The following is a 22,132-nucleotide window of genomic DNA, read 5'->3' as shown; positions in this document are numbered from 1 at the left end:
TTTTTAGTAGGGTGAAAATGAAAATAAAATAACTAAAATCCAAAAACTAACTTATCAAGTACAATCTACTAGAAATAGCAATTAATAAAATTCTACCCAAAGAATCAACTGCTCAGGCACGGTCCAATTAAATGATTATCGATGCACAGATATTTCATCCATTCGTTACTAGGTTGGTTATAATTATCAACAAGCTCTGACAACCAATTCCTCCTTACCTTTTCGACAGCCAAGGTACGACCGTTGACTGCTTCTCTAACCAGATAACAACCCTAGGTACGACCATAGAAATTTAATTATTCAGTTGCATTAAAACTAGAAGAACCCAAGCCTAACCAATAAACGCGCTAAGAGGGTTTATTTAAATTAGATCTTGCATTCCCCCAACATAAAGCCAATTATGGTGTTCACTTGCCATACATGTATAACTATCAGGACAGAATTTGATGTTATCGTTGTCTTGTGATTGTCCTTGCAAGTGCATTAGATGTTCCTGGTGTCTAGTATATACGGGAATAATTAGATAACTTGCCAGTTCATCGATCCAAGTTTTTTAAGCTAAGCTTTTGAAAATCTTGCTCCTTAATTGGATCAGTAAACATTTAGAACTAATTCTACTTTGCACTTTTGAACTTATTCCATTTTTCTACTTTGCATTTTAAAATTCAATTTTAGACCCTTTGTACCCTAAAATTTTAAATTTGGATACTGTACACTTTAAACTTTCAAGTTTGTCTGATTTAAATCCAATCAATGACAACATTACTAAAATTAACGAGATAAATGATAGTATAAATTAATGATAATAAATCATTTTATTATAATTGCGATCCCTTGGCTCTTTTTGACCTTTTTCAACATATTATCATTGATTATTAATAAAATTTAAGAGATAAAAGATGATACAAATTAATGATAATGCATAGTTATGTTCTAGGTGCGAATTATCATTGATTTATAGAATTCTCTATGTCATTAATTTTGCTAATGTTGTCATTGATTGGATTTAAATGTGACAAACTTGAGAGTTTGAGGTACAGAGTATCTAAAATTGAGAATTTAAAGTGTAAGGTATCTAAAGTTGAAATTTAAGATACAAAGTGAAAAAGTTATATAAGTTTAGGAGTGTAACGTGAAGTTAGTCCAAACATTTAATAAGCCATTTCAACAAATTGTATATGGATATGTTGGTTAACGATTTATCTGGTTTTTGAACACCTCGACTCGGCAATGTAGACGAGTATTTAAAAAGAGCACGAGAATATATAGAAATTAATATATTTGCACCAAAAAAGGCTTTGGATAACGTAATGAAACCATGTAAATATACAGCACACTGTATACGAGTTGCTACCATATCACATAGTAATTTTTTTTTTGTTCCACTTTTCCTTAATATGTTATTTTATGGAACTGTAAAATTTTCTGAAGTCTTAGTCCTTAATGCTTAGAATAGTTTGCCCCACAATAAAGTCTTGACTAGCGCTAGAAAATTTAAATATGCTTGCAACTTGCAAGGATAGGAATTATAGAGATGCTCCAGGCATTAAATCTCGACCCTTGCCATCATCCTCATGACGCTCTGACAGCTAGGCTTGACAAAGTCCAACATTCACCTTCAAAGAAGACCTGGACTCAGAAATTGGAGACCAGAATTGGTAGAATTATCCCAAAACACTCCTCCAATCTCTCAAATATTTAACAAGCTCATAATTGGTAGAGTGAATATAGCTGTATTTTCTTGGTTGAATGGGAAGATAATCTGTCAATTTTGTTGAAAGAAACTATTCCATTGTCGTTGTAAGTATAAAATACAAAATTGTGTTCTGTGTCGAATGGGAAAATAAATGTTCCGATTATGTGGAAAAATGGCATTGTAGCGTCGTTGGACATCCCAAAGTCTTGGTCGTCTTGGTTGTCTTAGCCCGTTAGCCCATAATACACGTTGAAGACTTGTAAAAAAGTCTTGGAAGAAAAAACAGATGAAGAAGTTGAGAAAGCGATTGCGACCTAAAGTGAGTTGAGAGCGAGTGCTCAATATAGCCACAAAAATTGGTGTATTAACGGTTGTTCTTGACCGGTGTTGAGTTTGTACTATAATAGATACCTATTCAAATAAAGTATAAATTTTACATATAACGATGAGAAGGGTCGAATCTACATAGATTGAGAATAATTCGTCGGTCAAGAAGTAACGTCGTTAGGTCCGTATATCCATCCAAATAACCGTAAGGTCCAGTTGGTCAAGAAGTACAACTTGTTAATTCTACTTAACAAGGGGTTAAGGGGCACCAAAACTTGAAATTGCAAACTTGTGATGCTAGATGTTTATGAAGACTAACTATTTTATTACAATGATGAAAACATGTTTAAATTGGTTACATTTGCGTATCTAGCCAAATTCATGTGACTATTCATTTTTTTACAAACTTATAATCATGAAGAAATTATCTCACTTGTATTTTCCCCCTGGACTCTTCTTGCTAGGTTCTCTCTTATCTTGCTTAGCCATGGCCGCCCCCAACATTACTTCTGATCAATCAGCCCTTCTCTCATTGAAAGCCAAAATCACTGGGGATCCTCACGAATTCTTGGCAAGCAACTGGTCGGCTACTTCCTCAGTTTGTGACTGGAGAGGAGTCACTTGCGGCTCTCGCCACCGTAGAGTCACTGCCTTGAATATCTCCAACTTGGGCCTTACCGGCACCATTCCTCCACAACTGGGCAATCTCTCCTTTCTCATGTCCCTCGATATGAGCAGGAACAACTTTTACGGAGAACTTCCCCATGAATTGATTCGTCTGTCCAGGTTACGAGTCCTTAGTTTAGGCATTAACATGCTTAGTGGAAATATTCCCTCTTGGGTTGGTTCCTTTCAACAACTCCGACACTTTTCTCTAAAGAACAATAGCTTTACAGGCTTTATCCCACCTTCTATCTCCAACATGTCAAAGCTAGAGACATTAATTCTGCAGGTTAATTCTCTTCAAGGAGCAATACCAATGGAGATTGGGAAATTAAAAAAGTTGAAGCGAATTGCCCTGGACTATAATCAGCTTGCCGGTTCTTTGCCACTGGGGATGTTCAATATTTCCTCGCTGGAAGCTATTGCTCTTCAAAATAATAGCTTATCTGGCAGTCTTCCATCCAGCATATGTCCCCGTCTTCAAGGACTCACATGGCTTGACCTTGGCCTCAACAAATTAAGTGGTGCGATACCACCATCGTTGTCGGAATGTTCGAAGCTTCAGGTACTGAGGTTGGATGGCAACCATTTAAGCGGAGTGATACCGGAAGGATTTGGGAACTTGACGGCGCTAGTGGACCTACGTCTTGCCAGGAACAATTTGATTGGAGTGATACCGGAAGGATTTGGGAACTTGACGGCGCTAGTGGAACTATTTCTTAGCAGCAACAATTTAAGTGGAGTGATACCGGAAGGATTTGGGAACTTGACGGCGCTCAAGCAACTATATCTTAGCTGGAACAATTTGATTGGTACCATCCTAGCTCTTGAATTTTAGCAGATATCAGATAATTGTGCATATAACTATTTGCCGTATTTACCTGTCATTTAGGGAAATTTGACTAATGTAACCTTGTTTTACATCTTAGAATAAATATTTCAAAGCTAATTAATCTCATGTCACCAAAGCTAGAAACATCAATTCTCTACGAGGGACAATTCTAATAGAGATTCGGAATCTAAACAAATGGAAGATAGTGAACATCAACAATTAACAATCAGATTTCCTGCCCTTTCGTCATTTGCTGGTAATAGCTCAACTCTTTTTGCATTTTAGCTGAAATTAGAAAAAAAAGAGCTAAATATTACTAGTTATATATTCTCAAACAATTAAATAATATATTGAATAGTAATTTGAAGGCTTGTATGAAAGAAATCCGGAGGCACACAAATTATAGAATAACATAAAGGTAATTACTTATCAAACCTGGAAAAATAGTTGGTAACACTTTCGGTAACTAAAGAAGAATACAAAGAATTTTCTTATTAAACTTATGTGGTAGTAAAAAAGACCGTATAACATTTCCAGACGTAATAATCAAAATATGAATCACACAATCACCTCAGCAAACTACCAAAGCTTAGGCTTAAGCTTGAATCTTTTTATATGGTTTGTAATTATTAAGCATATTAATCGTGGTAACCCACTAGGTCGTATTCCGCAAGAGCTTGGCAACCTAAGGCATCTTGAAGAACTTGTTTTGGGCTTCAATAGCCTAACTGGATCCATACCAGCCCAAATATTCAACATCTCGACACTGCAAGTACTGTTCCTACCGAATAATACGCTTTCGGGAAGGCTTCCATCATCCATGGGTCATGGATTGATCAACCTTGAATGGCTTGATCTCCCTTGGAATGAGTTTGAGGGAGTAATACCAGCCTCAATCTCAAATACGTCTAAGCTGACTATTTTAGAATTGAGTGGAAATAGATTCAGCGGTCCAGTTCCAAAGTCTCTTGGAAACCTAAGACTTCTAAGAGATTTGCTTCTCGATGATAATCATTTGACAACTGAACCTTCATCGAGAGAATTGAGCTTTATTAGTTACTTAACAAATTGCAAGTATCTGGAAATATTAGCTTTTGGTGGAAATCCGCTGCACGGTTTTCTTCCGATATCAGTTGGGAATCTCTCAACTTCTATGGAGAGATTCTATGCAGATGGTTGCGGAATCAAGGGAAGCATTCCCGATGCAATTGGGAATTTGAGCAGCCTAATGATTTTGAATCTAGATGGAAATCACCTGAGTGGGCCCGTTCCGAGCATAATGAAATCCTTGCAAAATCTTCAAGTTTTGGATTTGGGTGCTAATCAATTAAGTGGTTCAATTCCAGATTGCATTTGCAGCTTAAAGAGATTGTACCAAATTGAACTGTGGCAAAACCAGTTTCGTGGGTCAATGCCATCATGCTTAAATAATATTAGTTCCCTGAGAGAAATTGACTTTGCCGGGAACTTATTAGACTCAAGCATACCTGGTAGCTTGTGGAACCTCACTGATCTCTTGAAGTTGAACCTGTCATATAATTCCTTGAGTGGCTCACTACCTTATGAAACTGGAAATCTGAAGGTAGTAACGCTATTAGATTTGTCAGGAAATCAGCTTAATGGGAATATTCCAAGTTCCTTAGGAGACTTGCAAAGTTTAGCAACGCTTTCATTAGCACAAAATAAACTTCAGGGACCTATTCCAGACTCTCTCAGTCACGTGTTAAGCTTACAATTTTTGGATCTATCCAATAATAATCTATCAGGTCCAATACCAAAGTCCTTGGAGACACTTTTAGATCTCAAACACATTAATCTTTCTTTCAACCGCTTAAGAGGAGAAATTCCCTCTAGTGGTCCTTTCGAGAACTTCACATATGAATCATTCATGTCTAATGATGACTTGTGTGGCGCTCAGAGGTTTCATGTTCCTCCATGTCCTTCTCCTCGGATTCACAAATCGAGTCAGAAGAAAGTATTTCATATGCTAGGCATTCTATCAGGTATTGCAGCAACAATAATTGCTCTTACAACTGCTGCAATTTTACTTTTAAGATGCCGAAGAAAGGATGGGATTTCAAGAAACACTAATTTGTTGCCCGTGGGATTGCCAAAAATGATTTCATACTATGAACTTGTGCAAGCGACCAATGGTTATGATGAAAGCAATTTACTTGGCAAAGGGAGTTTTGGATCTGTATATAAGGGTACTTTGACGGATGGGACAGTTGTAGCTGTGAAAGTTTTCACTTTACTAGCAGAAGTCACTTCCGGGAGTTTTGATACAGAGTGTGAAGTTCTACGCAACCTTCGCCACAGAAACCTAACCAAGGTGATTGGTAGTTGCTCTAACCTGGACTTCAAAGCCTTGGTGCTTGATTATAAGTCCAATGGGAGCCTTGAGAAATGGTTGTACTCTCACAACCATTGCCTGGATCTGCTGCAAAGGATAAGCATAATGATGGATGTTGCTTCCGCATTGGAATATCTCCATTTTGGTTATACAACACCAGTGGTTCACTGCGATCTGAAACCTAGCAACATATTACTCGATGAAAGCATGGTTGCTCATGTGAGTGATTTTGGTATGGCAAAGTTTTTGGATGAAGAAAGTAGTGTCCTGCATACCAAGACACTTGCAACGCTTGGATACTTGGCACCAGGTTTTGCATATTTGACTTCTTTTTAGTTGCTTTTTTTATCTGTTTTTTTTTCATGAATTGTATGTCAATCTTCCAAGTTTTCTGTTTTTTTCACTTTAAGCGTGATGTATTGCCTTTCATATCACAGAGTATGGACTTGAAGGGCAGGTGTCAACGAGAGTTGATGTGTTTAGTTTTGGTATAGTTTTGATGGAAACCTTTTCAAGAATGAAGCCTAGTGATGAAATGTTCAAAGATGATTTGAGCCTGAAGAAATGGATAGAAGAATCTCTACCTAATGCAACAGTTCAGGTTATAGATGGCAACTTACTCAGGCAACAAGATAAGCATTTCAATCAGAAATTGGAGTGTATTTCAATGATCTTCAAATTGGCTTTGAGTTGCTGTGTTGAATGCCCGCGAGATCGGACTAATATGAAGGATGTTGTGGCGGCACTTCAAAAGATAAAACGTCAACTTGAGTCTTTTCCGAATATCTCGGCATGAAAGTACGTTCTTTTACTTAATCCAACTGATCAAGTTTGTTCCACTCAAATAATCTTTCCAATGTCTTTTGTTGCAGGATGATGCCAAGATTTGAAACAGCAAGCAAAATAAGTTATATTATCCACCTTAAGTTTGCTGATATATCAATAATATATTATTGAGCTGCCAAAGTTTTTTTTTTTCTAGTCTCTAAAAATCTTGTTCTGTCAATCTATTTGTATGTGCCCAATTTTAAGTTCATTTTCTTAGCTGTCATTTGAAAGGCAACCAGAGGAAAAACTGCATTTGCATGGTTCTGTTTCATGACAATCTTTATCAATTCTGTCCTTCAAATAGCATCCTTCCCAAATTTCGCCTGTTGAATAACTAGTTAGCGTCCCGTTTGTTAATTCATTCCACTTTGGGTTGCACCCATTATCACACAATCGTTATTGATGAAATGCGTAATCTGTTAGGGGTTCATTAATCACACCAACCAAAGCAAGAAATCATTTAACCTTTTCTAATAGGACTCTGGAAAGCTCGAATCCTTTCAATTATAGAAGCTCACAGTTTGGCCTAGTATATTCTTTGTCACTGTCAAGGCCGAAGTTAAATCTATGATACACTTTTATACTCTAAGCTATGGTCCGGTAAGGCCAATTTGATACACTTTTCTAGTAGTCTTCTTCTTGGTCTTCTTGGACCTGGATGCCCAAAATACACGTCAAAACAATTGCAAAATTGATCGTAGAAGGAGAAGAAAAGGAAAACTTGAATTTTCTTCACCCTTTTCTCCATGTAGTTATGGTTAATTGAGATAAGAGTCACAATACAAAAAGTTGATCGTTCCGGAATACCACTCCTTGAAAAGTAGATTTCGAATCTTAATTCTTTTATTAACTACACAGTTCATATCCACTCTAGTAGCAAGAAAAGTCCATGGCCTTACTCAACAAGATAGCACTTAGCGAAACCAGATCGAAAGCATATTGTTTGAAACAATAATTAGTGGATGCAAAAATAGTAAGATTCCCTGATATGCTTGGTGTTAAAACAGTTACAGTGGCATGTACGCTGTTTACTTTTTGGTCCTAGGCAAGCGAGATCAAAATCTAAAAGTTTGAAATGCATTGTGTCTAAACAGGAATTTCGGTTAGGAGTGAAAAATGCTACTAGTCATTTATAATGATTTTTTATTTTGAATTGTTGGAATGGCTTGAAGCCACATTTGTAACCCAACCTAATTTATAGTATAGGTACAAACACCCCGCAAACCAAGGCGGAGAGCAATTAATATCCCGGAAAACAACCAGCATTTAAATATTTGCGAGGTAAAAAAGCATTTTATGTTGCACCAAACAGACCCTGAAGCCTTGTTTGGACTGCCATTTTTGTTTTAAAAATTTTTTTTATGTTTTTCATGAACACATTTTTCAATCACATTTTTATTCTTACGTACATCAGATTGCTATAGTACTTTTTTCTATAAAAACTCTAAAAAATAGCAATTCAAACAGGCTTTTTGATTGTAGATTGGAAGTCCTGATCATCTTGTGGAAAAGTCTTTATGACAGAAGTCTGCATTTACAAAATATAAATGCAGCCTTCAAATTTCTTAATGTTGAAAACGAAAGCATTAACAACCTCACCAAATAAACTGGCTGGAAACGACCAATTTTATACACTACTCTTTCATGGAGTTATTCTCGTAAGCATTTAGGGTCCGTTTGTTTCGGGTGAAAATGTTTTCCAGGAAAATATTTTCCTAATTTCCCGTGTTTGGTTGTACAAAAGTTACTGAAAACATTTTCCTATGTAAAATATTTTCACTCATCTTATGGAAAACAACTTCCCTTCCCAACTTCCTGAAGTTGTTTTCCGAAATGCACGCATCTTGCCTGTAGTATGTTCCAAACTTACTGAAATTATCTTGCAGTATGTTCTTTTTTTTTTTAGTGTAAACAGGAAGACTCGAACCCAAGACCTCTTCCTTACACTCCCTCCCCCGTACCACCCAACCCTCCCCCTAGTATATTCAAAATAAAAAAAAATCTCATCCTGCTCATCCTATGCTAGTAATTAATTATGTATAATAGGGACATTCTTTTCTAGAGAAACTTTCAGCAGTGAGAGTGCAAGATATATGTCACAATAAGCATTGCATGTGATTGATATTTGACACTAAATGGCCAACAATTTATTTATTTGCTTAAGGAGATATTTTTTATTCATATATACCTTTCTCCAAAATTTTTTAAAGTTAAACAATGAGATAAATTTTCTTATTTTGCATGGGAAGAAGTATGTAGTTATAATGTGTAGAAAGTAAAGATAGATATAAAAGTGAAAATATTTCAAAAGTTAAACAAACACCAGAAAAATGAAGTAAGAAAATATTTTCAATAAACTAACCAAACACCTGAAAATGATGAAAGGGAAATGATTTTCATGGAAAATTACTTCCACGGAAAATATTTTCCCAAGGAAAACATTTTACTTCCAACCAAACAGACCCTTAATGGTTCACCGAATTCGAGTCTTTGATCACCATATATGCGGTTCTGTTGAACAGCCCAACTGATATCGGTATAATTCAATAACGACTAGTTTATGAAGAGCACAAACAGTTGACTTTATAATACATATCGACATAGACTGTCGGCAGATTGCTACATAGGAAAAGCCCTTCAAATAAGGCCGAGAAAAATTAAATGTTGCTAACTTGCCATCAACCACATTATGATCTGAGAAAAATTTTCATATTTCATTTTCAAAGAAGACTTGGACTCCAATAGAGTTGGGAAAAGGTATCCCCAATATAACCGCCAACCCCCCCCCCCCCCCAACCACCAAAAAAACACCCAAAAAACATTTTTTTCCCAGATTTTACTATTTTAGAAAAATATAGTAAACTCAATTAGGTGATTTTGTATATAAAGGATCAGAAATTTTCTTTATTATTAGTTGTATAACAATTAAACCTCATTTTAGAGTAGGAAAAACTAAGCGAATTGGAGAGACAAAGTTACTAGCGAATACATAGAGGGGTAATGCTGTCTCCTAGAATATTTGATAGGTTTTTATATTATTTCATTAAGTAATTAAAAAAAGAAGGGTAGAGTGCATGGAGTTTTTTTTTTTTTTTTTTGGAGTTAAAATATCATTTGTCTTTTCTTATGACAAATATCACATTTGAACGTACAGGAGAGTAGCTTTGGTGTGTTCAACATATTGTTTCCCTACAGCTCTTCATGCTGTGGGAGATTCAAGTGACTTGGGATGGGTAGGTAGCTTCAAGTGTGAGCTATTTAGCATACAAAATGTAAATTGGATATAAAATATTACTATAAAGTCTATAATATGTAAAGTGCATTAAATAAATAATAAGAAATTTTTGGTCGAAGCTGCATTTATAAGAGAAAAGGGGTAGCTGAGTTCGTTTATCGTTCATCTTTAACTGGTCTTGGATAAACTATATATTGCATTTTAAATCTCTCTCAGTTCTATTAAGAATTTCGTATAAATTATCTCAAATAACTAAAAGTACAATGATTTATGCTTTCCTTTTGGTTAAAATTTAGAGCATCTATAATACAAAGAAGCCAATTTTCCAGAATAGTCTGAGATAGAACTATTTTCCCATATCCGATAGCAATTGATTTGTAGTTTATACAAGTGATCGATAACTCTTATCTTATTTGAACTGATCTTGTGATGACAAAATTATTATTAATATTATCATTATTATTATTTCTGTAACTTTTGCGTACACTTAAAACATGTTTTCCCTTCAACATACTTTCGCATGTCATCAAATGCAGTTAAAAGATAGCAAGCAAAGATTCTTTTTATTCACTATTCAATTAGCTTCTTATAACACTGAGAGGACCCCAAAAAAAAAATATTTTTTGGTTGCAACCCTAACTGCGAATGTTAACACCAGCAAAGTATCCTTTTGTATTTGTGGTCACCTCACCTCAGCACCGCAAATTCTTGACTACGGTACTGCTTACAATGAATATGGGGATTGAGCAGAATGATGAAGTTTAAGCTATACAGTTGTATAGGTATACATCTAAGATCAGTCAAAATCGGCTTTAATTTTTTCTGACTTGATTGGGAGGATAAATGTAAAATACAAAAGTGTGTAACTCGTTTCTGGGTTAAATGGGAAGACAATGTACCAATCATGTGGAAAGAAAGCATTCTATAGCCCAGAATACACGTTAACCATTGTACTTCTGGTTCTGGTTTTGTTTAACACTTGTTTTCTAAAGAAGAATCAATGAATTGATTCGTCTGTCCAGGTTACGAGTCCTTAGTTTAGGCATTAACATGCTTAGCGGAAATATTCCCTCTTGGGTTGGTTCCTTCCAACAACTCCAACACTTTTCTCTAAAGAACAATAGCTTTACAGGCTTTATCCCACCTTCTATCTCCAACATGTCAAAGCTAGAGACATTAAATCTGCAGTATAATTCTCTACAAGGAGCAATACCAATGGAGATTGGGAATTTAAACAAGTTGAAGCAAATAGTCCTGGTCTATAATCAGCTTTCCGGTTTTCTGCCACTGGGGATGTTCAATATTTCCTCACTGGAAGTTATTGCTCTTCAAAATAATAGCTTATCTGGCAGTCTTCCCTACAGCATATGTCCCCGTCTTCATGGACTCACATGGCTTGACCTTGGCCGCAACAAATTAAGTGGTGTGATACCACCATCGTTGTCGGAGTGTTCGAAGCTTCAGGTACTGATTTTGGGTGGCAACAATTTAAGCGCAGTGATACCGGAAGGATTTGGGAACTTGACGGCGCTAGTGAAACTATATCTTGGCGGGAACAATTTGATTGGTACATCTTGAATTTTAGCATATAACTATTTGCCGTATTTACCTGACAATCAAATGTAAAACTATTGATTAATAATTTAAAAGGCTAGCCTAGTTTTAATTGTCATTTAGGGAATTTTGACTAAATGTAAAGAGGCATTTTATTTCAAAGCTAATTAATTACTGGGTGCTTGAATGTAAAATCTCATGTGACCAAAGCTAGAAACATCAATTCTCTACGAGGGACAATTCTAATAGAGATTCGGAATCTAAACAAATTGAAGATAGTGAACATCAACAATTAACAATCAGATTTCCTGTCCTTTGCCATTGGGGGTGCTCAATATTTCGTCATTGGAGATTATTACTTTTGCTGGTAATAGCCCAACTCTTTTTGCATTTTAGCTGAAATTAGGAAAAAAGAGCTACATATTGCTAGTTATATATTCTCAAACAATTAAGTAGTATATTGATTAGTAATTTGAAGGCTTGTATGAAGGAAATCCGGAGGTACACAAATTATAGAATAACATAAAGGTAATTACTTATCAAACCTGAAAAAATACATATGTGGTAGTAAAGAAGAATACAAGGAATTTTCTTATTAAACATATGTGGTAGTATAACATTTCCAGATTAATAAACTACCAAAGCTTCGGCTTCCCTTTCTTTTTTTTTTTTTTAATTTGTGTTAAGTTATATATTTATATATATATATATATATATAAGCTTGAATCTTTTTATATGGTTTTTTTTCTAGATTTTATCATGTTTGTAATTATTAAGCATATTAATCTGCAAAAATATATGCATTTATCTGAAAGAAAAAACAATTCAATGTTGATTATATATGCAAATTTGCCTTTCTATTGTCTTCAAAGCCTATTGACTTAAATATCTCTTGATTGTTGTGAAAGTATTTTATCCAAAAAAAAAGCAAGATGGTTTTAAGTAAATTCTTTAAAACATTCTAACACGAGTAAATTAATCCGTAGCATGCACTGACATTTATAAACGTGGTAACTCTCTAGGTACTATTCCACAAGAGCTTGGCAACCTAAAGCACCTTGAAGAACTTGTTTTGGACTCCAATAGCCTAACTGGATCTATACCAGCCCAAATATTCAACATCTCGACACTGCGAGCACTGGACCTATCGAACAATACGCTTTCTGGAAGGCTTCCGTCATCCACGGGTTATGGATTGATCAATCTTGAAGGGCTTTATCTCTTGTCGAATGAGTTTGATGGAGTAATACCAGCCTCAATCTCAAATGCGTCTAAGCTGACTATTTTAGAGTTGATGGGAAATAGATTCAGCGGACCAATTCCAAACTCTCTTGGAAACCTAATACTTCTAAGAATTTTGGATCTCAAGGAAAACCATTTGACAACTGAACCTTCATCGAGAGAATTGAGCTTTATCAGTTACTTAACAAATTGTAAATATCTGAAACATTTAGCTTTTGCTGAAAATCCGCTGTACGGTTTTCTTCCGATGTCAGTTGGGAATCTCTCAACTTCTATGGAGGGATTCTATGCATATGGTTGCGGAATCAAGGGAAGCATTCCCGATGGAATTGGGAATTTGAGCAGCCTAATGATTTTGGATCTAGGAGGAAATCACCTGAGTGGGCCCATTCCGAGCACAATGGAATACTTGCAAAATCTTCAAGGTTTGAATTTGAGTGCTAATCAATTAAGTGGTTCAATTCCAGATTCCATTTGCAAGTTAAAGAGATTGTACCGAATCTATCTGGGGCAAAGCCAGTTTCGTGGGTCAATACCATCATGCTTAAATAATATTAGTTCCCTGAGAGAAATTGACTTTGCCGGGAACTTATTAGACTCAAGCATACCTGCTAGCTTGTGGAATCTCACTGATCTCTTGAAGTTGAACCTGTCATATAATTCATTGAGTGGCTCACTACCTTATGAAACTGGAAATTTAAAGGTAGTAACACTATTAGATTTGTCTGGAAATCGCCTTAATGGGAATATTCCAAGTTCCTTAGGCGGCTTGCAAAGTTTAGCAACGCTTTCATTAGCACAAAATAAACTTCAGGGACCTGTTCCAGACTCTCTCAGTCAGATGTTAAGCTTGGAATTTTTGGATCTATCCAATAATAATCTATCAGGTCCAATACCAAAGTCCTTGGAGACACTTTTATATCTCAATTACATTAATCTTTCTTTCAACCACTTAAGAGGAGAAATTCCCTCTAGTGGTCCTTTCGAGAACTTCACATATGAATCATTCATGTCTAATGATGACTTGTGTGGCGCTCAGAGATTTCATGTTCCTCCATGTCGTTCTCCTCGGATTCACAAATCGAGTCAAAAGAAAGTATTCCACATGCTAGGCATTCTATCAGGTATTGCAGCAACAATAATTGCTCTTACAACTGCTGCAATTTTACTTTTAAGATGCCAAAGGAAGGATGAGGCTTCAAGAAATACTGATTTGTTGCCCATGGGATTGCCAAAAATGATTTCATACTATGAACTTTTGCAAGCAACCAATGGTTATGATGAAAGCAATTTACTTGGCAAAGGGAGTTCTGGATCTGTATATAAGGGTATTTTGACGGATGGGACAGTTGTAGCTGTGAAAGTTTTCACTTTACTAGCAGAAGTCACTTCCGGGAGTTTTGATACAGAGTGTGAAGTTCTACGCAACCTTCGCCATAGAAACCTAACCAAAGTGATTGGTAGCTGCTCTAACTTGGACTTTAAAGCCTTGGTGCTTGATTATATGTCTAATGGGAGCCTTGAGAAATGGTTATACTCCCACAACCGTTGGCTGGATCTCCTGCAAAGGATAAGCATAATGATGGATGTTGCTTCTGCATTGGAATATCTCCATTTTGGTTATACAGCACCAGTGGTTCACTCTGATCTGAAACCTAGCAACATATTGCTCGACGAAAATATGGTTGCTCATGTAAGTGATTTTGGCATGACAAAGTTTTTGGATGAAGAAAATAGTGTTCTGCATACCAACACACTTGCAACGCTTGGATACTTGGCACCGGGTTTGGCATATTTGACTTCTTTTTAGTTGCTTTTTTTATCTATTTTTTTCATGAATTATATGTCAATCTTCCAAGTTTTCTATTTTTCTCACTTTAAGCGTGATGGATTGCCTTTCATATCACAGAGTATGGACTTGAAGGGCAGGTGTCAACAAGGGTTGATGTGTATAGTTTTGGCATAGTTTTGATGGAAACATTTTCAAGAATGAAGCCTATGTTGGGGAAATCGGGTAATTTCCCACTCAAAAATACAACTAGTGATTAAATCGATTCAGTAATTCCCAGGAAAGATCGTCGAAACAATTTCCTTAGACAGAATTACCATTCCAAGTAAATTCCCAGGAAAGGCTGGAGGGGTCACAAGCGGTCCCACTTAAAACCCAGTCTCCTAGACAGAACTTACGTGCACGGTGTATTATCACAATATACCCGTGTATACATAAATAATACGTACACACGAATAAGAAAAATACACCCAAATGAACCGTATAATATACTACAAATATACCCGACAAATATAGACAAATATATTGAATACTATACTACAATAGAAAAGAAACTAATAAATAAATGCGGAACAAATAAAAGAGATAAGGAAAGAACGCACCCGAAAATTGATAACGGAGTTCGGCCAATTTTGCCTACTCTCCGAGCACCACTCAAGCGACCCGCTTTTATAAATTTTGGGAGAGAAGAAAGAATACAAAGAATTACAAAATCCTTTTTGGTGTAATTCTTTTGTTTTCTTTTCCTTTTGGTACAATTTAATTGGAAGGACTTGAGAGCTATTTATAGCTCTCAAGCTAAGGTTCTTCCAATAATCCCACCGATGTGGGATAGACATTAGGCCACCAAATTCAACAATTGTTGGCCTTAGAAAGGTCAACAATTAAGGCTTGAAGAATTCAAGACTTTGAATTCAACAAATCTCCACCTTGGCATAATTTCTAATCCCACCCAAAAAATACAAATCTTCTCCCTCAAACAAAAAATCAAACGGTCCTTGTGGCGCTTCCAAATTTGCGCCGTCAGGCGCCAACTCAAATGTGCAAGATATTGACCAAGTTTAAACAATGTTCAAATTTGGACCTTGTTACCACCTTGGTCAGCATATCTGCAGGATTCTCCGTAGTCCGAATCTTCTGGAGAATAATCTCCTCTTCTTCGAGAATTTCCCGCACATAGTGATAGCGAACATCAATGTGCTTCGTTCTTGCGTGCAAGACCTGGTTCTTTGCTAAGTGAATAGCACTCTGACTGTCACAAAACACGTCAATGTGTTTTTTACCAACTCCCAAGTCTTCAAGCAATCCTTGAAGCCAAATTGCCTCCTTCACAGCTTCTGTAATCGCCATGTACTCTGCCTCCGTTGTTGACAAAGCCACCGTTGACTGCAAAGTAGACTTCCAACTAACTGGCGCCTTGGCAAATGTGAACAAGTAGCCAGTCGTAGAACGTCGCTTATCCAAATCACCTGCATAGTCAGAATCACAATATCCAACTACACATTGACCAAGTGATTTATCCTGCTCAAATACTAATCCAACATCTACGGTATTTTGGATATACCGTAGAATCCATTTCACAGCTTGCCAATGACCCTTGCCTGGATCATGCATAAACCTGCTTACCACACTAACTGCCTGTGAAATGTCGGGTCTCGTACACACCATTGCATACATCAAGCTACCAACTGCATTAGCATATGGGACTTTCGCCATATATGCTCGCTCTTCATCCGACTTTGGAGATAATAGGCTATTAAGTTTCAAATGAGGAGCAAGCGGAGTACTTACAGGTTTTGAATTTTCATTCATGCCAAAACGTTGTAGTACTTTCTTCAAATACTGCTTCTGTGTCAGACAAAGCTTGTCTCTCGTTCTATCCCTACTTATCTCCATGCCGAGAATCTTCTTGGCTTCTCCCAAATCCTTCATCTCGAACTCTTTACTCAACTGAGCCTTCAATTTATCAATTTCAACTTGGCTCTTTGATGCTATCAGCATATCATCAACGTACAAGAGTAAGTAGATGTAGGAATCATCTCGTAGCTTGCGCAAATACACACAGTGATCGTATTTGCTTCTTGTGTACTTCTGACCCATCATGAACTGGTCAAATCGTTTGTACCATTGTCTCGGTGATTGTTTCAATCCGTACAACGATTTGCTCAGCTTACAAACCCAATTTTCTTTACCAGCAACTTTGAATCCATCTGGCTGAGTCATATAGATTTCCTCCTTCAAGTCACCGTGAAGGAACGCGGTCTTCACATCAAGTTGAGCTAGCTCCAAATTCAACTGCGCTACCAAGGCCAACAAAATTCTAATAGAGGAATGTTTAACAACTGGAGAAAATACCTCATTATAATCAACTCCCTCCTTCTGAGCGTAGCCCTTAGCCACCAATCTTGCCTTGTAGCGAACATCAATCTTGTCAGGAAATCCTTCTTTCTTTGCAAATATCCATTTACATCCAATTGCCTTCTTGCCCTTCGGTAGTTGTGTCAACTTCCACGTATTGTTCTTCTGAAGAGATTGCATCTCTTCTTCCATAGCATCTTTCCATCTACCATCTTCTGTACTTCGAACTGCTTCAGAAAATGTGGATGGAACATCATCAACAACTGGAAGTGCATAGGCCACCATGTCAACAAAACGAGCAGGTTTATGAATTTCTCGTCTTGCCCTATTGACGGCAATTGACTCTTGCTGCTGTTGAGGTTCTTGGGTTGAAACCTCTTTCCTCATCTGGTCATGAGAGTCACTGAAGGTGCTGTTTGTTGGGCTCACCATTATCTGCTCAAACTCCACCTGCTTCGGCGTACACTCCACCTGTTGCGGAGTACCACTGGTTCCATCTTGTGTTACCTTATTCAAGATGGCAGTTTCATCAAAGGTAACATCCCTGCTGATAATGGTCTTCTTTGCTTCTAGACACCACAAACGGTATCCCTTAACTCCAGCATTAAAGCCCATAAAGAGAGCTTTCTTTGCACGTGGATCCAACTTTGATTCGTTTACATGATAATATGCAGTAGAACCAAAAATACGCAAAGAATCATAATCTGTTGCAGGTTTTCCAGACCATACCTCTAATGGAGTCTTGCCACCGATTGCAGATGATGGCAAGCGATTGACGAGATGTTGAGCGTATGTCACAGCCTCAGCCCAAAACTTTCTGCCTAACCCAGCATTAGACAGCATGCAACGTACTTTCTCCACTAGTGTCTTGTTCATACGTTCTGACACCCCATTCTGCTGCGGTGTTTTTCTAACTGTGAAGTGTCGAACTATGCCACATTCTTGGCATATCTTCTGGAAGGGATCACTCTTATATTCTCCACCGTTGTCTGTTCGGAGAATCTTGATCTTTCTTCCCGTCTGGTTTTCAACCTGAACTTTCCATTTAAGGAAAATCTCTAGCACCTCATCCTTACTCTTCATAGTAAACACCCAAACTCTTCTGGAAAAATCATCAATAAAAGTGACAAAATAATACCTGCCACCAAGGGATGGAGTCTTGGCAGGTCCCCACACATCTGAGTGCACATAATCCAAAATACCCTTGGTATTATGGATACCAGTGCCAAATTTCACTTTTCTTTGTTTTCCCAGAACGCAATGCTCACAAAATTCTAATTTGCAAACTTTCGTACCTTTCAATAATTCTTGTTTGGCAAGATTTTGCAAGGATTTTTCACCAGCATGTCCCAATCGCATGTGCCACAACTTTGTTGCTTCCGCATCCTTCTTGCTACTGGAAGATGTTGCTGCTGCTGCTGTCCCAACAACTGTACTACCTTGGTAGTAATACAGATTATTCTTTCTCACACCTTTCAACATCACAAGTGCTCCCGAAGTTACTTTAAGAATTCCATCTCGCATCTTCACTTCCAAGCCTTTTGACTCCAAGAGTCCCAAGGAGATGAGATTCCTTTTCAAATTCGGCACGTACCGAACATCTTTCAGGATTCTGGTGGATCCATCATGATTACGCAGCTTGATTGAACCTATCCCAACTGTTTTACATGGATTGTCATTTCCCATGTACACAACTCCACCTTCAAATTCTTCAAATTCAAAGAACCACTCCCGCATGGGAGTCATATGGTAGGTACAAGCTGAATCCAAAATCCATTCATCTGGATGGGATGTTAAAGGTGATACAGCCAAAGAGAAATCTGATTCCGCATCACTTTTGCATTCTGCAATATTTACGTCTTGCGGAGCTTTCCCTTTTTTCTTCAACTTTGGACAGTCTTTCTTCCAGTGCCCTTTCTCACGACAGAAAGCACACTCATCTTTGGCAACTCTGCTTTTCGATTTGGACCTTCCTCTTCTCCCCTTTGATTGGCTTTGTTGACGACCTCTTGCCACTAACGCTTCATCTGCTGCAGCTACTTTCTTTTTCATTTTATCCTGCTTTCTCAATTCACGACTATACAAAGCAGAACATACAGCATCTAAAGACACATTTTCCTTCCCATGAAGTAACGTAGTTTCCAAATGTTCAAATTCATCAGGAAGGGATGATAACAACATCAAAGCCAAATCTTCATCTTCAAAATTTACATCTAAATTAAACAGGTCTGCTACTAATTGATTAAACATAGTGATGTGTTCATTCATAGTAGTACCTGGTTGGTAATCGAAACGGAACAATCTTTTCTTCATTAGGAGTTTATTCTGACCACTCTTCTTCAGAAATTTCCCCTCCAATGCCCTCCACAATTTCCATGCAGAAGTCTCGTTCTTGAAAGTATATTTTTGCTCTTTGGACAAACACGATCGAATAGTTCCGCATGCCAACCGATTTATGGTACTCCACTCCTTCTCTTCTATGTCATCTGGTTTCTTTTCTTCAATGGCAATGTCAAGACCCTGTTGGAAAAGGGAGTCCATGACTTCGCCTTGCCATATGCCGAAATGGCCAGTACCGTCAAATGTCTCCACCGCCACCTTTAAGCTTGACATTGGAATTCTCGACCATGTGGACGAGGAAGCCGATGCCCCAGATACAATTCTTGACGTGGAATTGTCAGATGCCATTACAGACTCAAATGATAGTATTCAATATAACAAACTACAGACAAGCCAAAGGACGAACCTTCGGCTCTGATACCACTTGTTGGGGAAATCGGGTAATTTCCCACTCAAAAATACAACTAGTGATTAAACCGATTCAATAATTCCCAGGAAAGATCGTCGAAACAATCTCCTTAGACAGAATTACCATTCCAAGTAAATTCCCAGGAAAGGCTGGAGGGGTCACAAGCGGTCCCACTTAAAACCCAGTCTCCTAGACAGAACTTACGTGCACGGTGTATTATCACAACTATACCCATGTATACATAAATAATACGTACACACGAATAAGAAAAATACACCCAAATGAACCGTATAAAACACTACAAATATACCCGATAAATATAGACAAATATATTGAATACTATACTACAATAGAAAAGAAACTAATAAATAAATGCGGAACAAATAAAAGAGATAAGGAAAGAACGCACCCGAAAAATTGATAACGGAGTTCGGCCAATTTTGCCTACTCTCCGAGCACCACTCAAGCAGCCCACTTTTATAAATTTTTGGGAGAAGAAAGACTTACAAAAGAATTACAAAATCCTTTTTGGTGTAATTCTTTTGTTTTCTTTTTCTTTTGGTACATTTAATTGAAGGACTTGAGAGCTATTTATAGCTCTCAAGCTAAGGTTCTTCCAATAATCCCAATGATGTGGGATAGACATTAGGCCACCAAATTCAACAATTGTTGGCCTTAGAAAGGTCAACAATTAAGGCTTGAAGAATTCAAGACTTTGAATTCAACAGCCTAGTGATGAAATGTTCGAAGATGATTTGAGCCTGAAGAGTTGGATTGAAGAATCTCTGCCTAATGCAACCACTCAGGTTATAGATGCAAACTTACTTGGGCGGCAAGATGAGCATTTCAATGAGAAATTGGAGTGTATTTCAGTGATCTTCAAATTGGCTTTGAGTTGCTGTGCTAAGTGCCCGCGAGATCGGACTAATATGAAGGATGTTGTGGCAACACTTCAAAAGATAAAACGTCAAATTGAGTATTTTCCGAATATCTCGGCATGAAAGTACGTTCTTTTACTTAATCCTACTGATCAAGTTTGCTCCACTCAAATAATCTTTCCAATGTCTTTTGTTGCAGGATGATGCCAAGATTTGAAACATGAAGCAAAATGAGTTATATTATCCACCTTAAGTATGCTGATATATCAATAATCTATTTGTTTTAAGTTCATTTTCTAAGTTGTCATTTGAAAGGAATCCTGAGGAAAAACTGCATTTGCATAGTTCTGTTTCATGAAAATCTTTATTAGAGTTTTATATTTTGCACGCTTAAACCTGTTTCTTCCTTTTTTCCTTTGCTTGTGCATTAATCTTCTGCGACCAAGAATGATGATGACAATGATGAACCTTGAATTGGCAGTGGCACCACTAGTACTAAAGTGGGTGGAATGTGAATTTCTTGGGGTGCTGGAGATTTATTGTACATTCACGGCGTCTTTCGATTTTGGGTGATGATAGTGGTATATTCGTCTATAGATACGGAAGCTCTAAGAGGATTTAGAAAGCAAAATCTTGGGTCTTGTCTTGATTTGCTTTTCAATTAAAAGGTCGCAGTAGTGGTGGTGATGGGAGGAGTTTGTGAAGGAGCGGCGGACCATGGTGATAGCTTGAGAGACGACAGAGATAGGAAAAGTTTGGGTCTGGTGATGATGGTGGAAGAAGAAAAGGGGAAACAAGAAAAAAAAAACGCAAATAGGAAAAATAAAAATTTTAAATATAAAAATGATAATATAATTAAATAGGGAAATATTGAAATTTCACAAACTTTCATTTAGACAAACGGTTCCATCCAAATTCCAGATTAGTCTAAAGTATAGGGAGATTATTTGGGGATTTTTTAATCTTTGCATAACCTGCAAAGGGATATTAGTCCTACTACAAAAAAGTCCTACTACAATATGATTAAACCTATGTCGCTACCCAAAAAAAAAAAAAAAAATTGTAGCTAGGAAGGTTGGGCCTTAACTAGTTGAGTTTGTCTCCTAACAATCGCAACCAACTTGTGAAATTGGCATCAATGTGTAGGGCTACGCTCAGTATACTTGAAGACCAAAAAAGTTTTTGAATTTACTCAAGGTGGGCATAAAGAAAAGAGTCATGATTGTGTAGAACTAAGATGGATAGCAGTCACAAGGGCATAAATAAAAGAAAAGAAAAGAGTCCATAGGAATTGTCTATATGGATGCCAAAACAGTTTCACTATATTACTTACCAGAGCATTCAGTAACATATTAATTGCAATTCCATATGGCATACCATTTGGGATAAAAGGATTAGATACTCAACATTTTCGAGTTAAATGGATTAGATAATTTTTAAAAGATTTTCAACGAGAAAGGATAATTTTTAAAAGATTTTCAACGAGTGAGGTTTTTGAAACCTTCGTCAGAATCAGTGAAAAAAAAAACAAACAAACACACTCAAAAAATGCATTGGTTGATTAAGGATGGTTCTGCAATGTGTTCCTCGTATCATAAAAAATTTAATTAACACTAAAAGGGTATACG

At 37.0% G+C, this 22,132-nt stretch overlaps 1 protein-coding gene across 2 annotated transcripts; it reads left to right on the top strand.

Annotated features, from left to right (window-relative positions):
• Positions 1-2,325: 2,325 nt before the first annotated feature.
• LOC113760620 (probable LRR receptor-like serine/threonine-protein kinase At3g47570) lies at positions 2,326-20,884 on the top strand. 2 transcript variants are annotated; one of them, XM_027303272.1, is made up of 5 exons: positions 2,326-3,498; positions 4,178-6,181; positions 14,640-14,730; positions 20,360-20,629; positions 20,704-20,884. In XM_027303272.1, the coding sequence occupies exons 1-4, from the start codon at positions 2,439-2,441 to the stop codon at positions 20,625-20,627; spliced, it is 3,423 nt and encodes a 1,140-aa protein (XP_027159073.1). In that variant the 5' UTR covers positions 2,326-2,438; the 3' UTR covers positions 20,628-20,629; positions 20,704-20,884. The 2 variants fall into 2 exon arrangements, with proteins under 2 accessions (XP_027159073.1, XP_027159074.1); XM_027303273.1 differs by lacking the exons at positions 14,640-14,730; positions 20,360-20,629; positions 20,704-20,884 and adding exons at positions 6,309-6,669; positions 6,744-7,000.
• The last annotated feature ends 1,248 nt before the right edge of the window (positions 20,885-22,132 follow it).

This window comes from Coffea eugenioides, chromosome 2 (assembly GCF_003713205.1).
Source record: "Coffea eugenioides isolate CCC68of chromosome 2, Ceug_1.0, whole genome shotgun sequence".
NCBI classification, from domain to species: Eukaryota; Viridiplantae; Streptophyta; class Magnoliopsida; order Gentianales; family Rubiaceae; genus Coffea; species Coffea eugenioides.
This window is presented reverse-complemented; position numbering and strand designations above follow the sequence as displayed.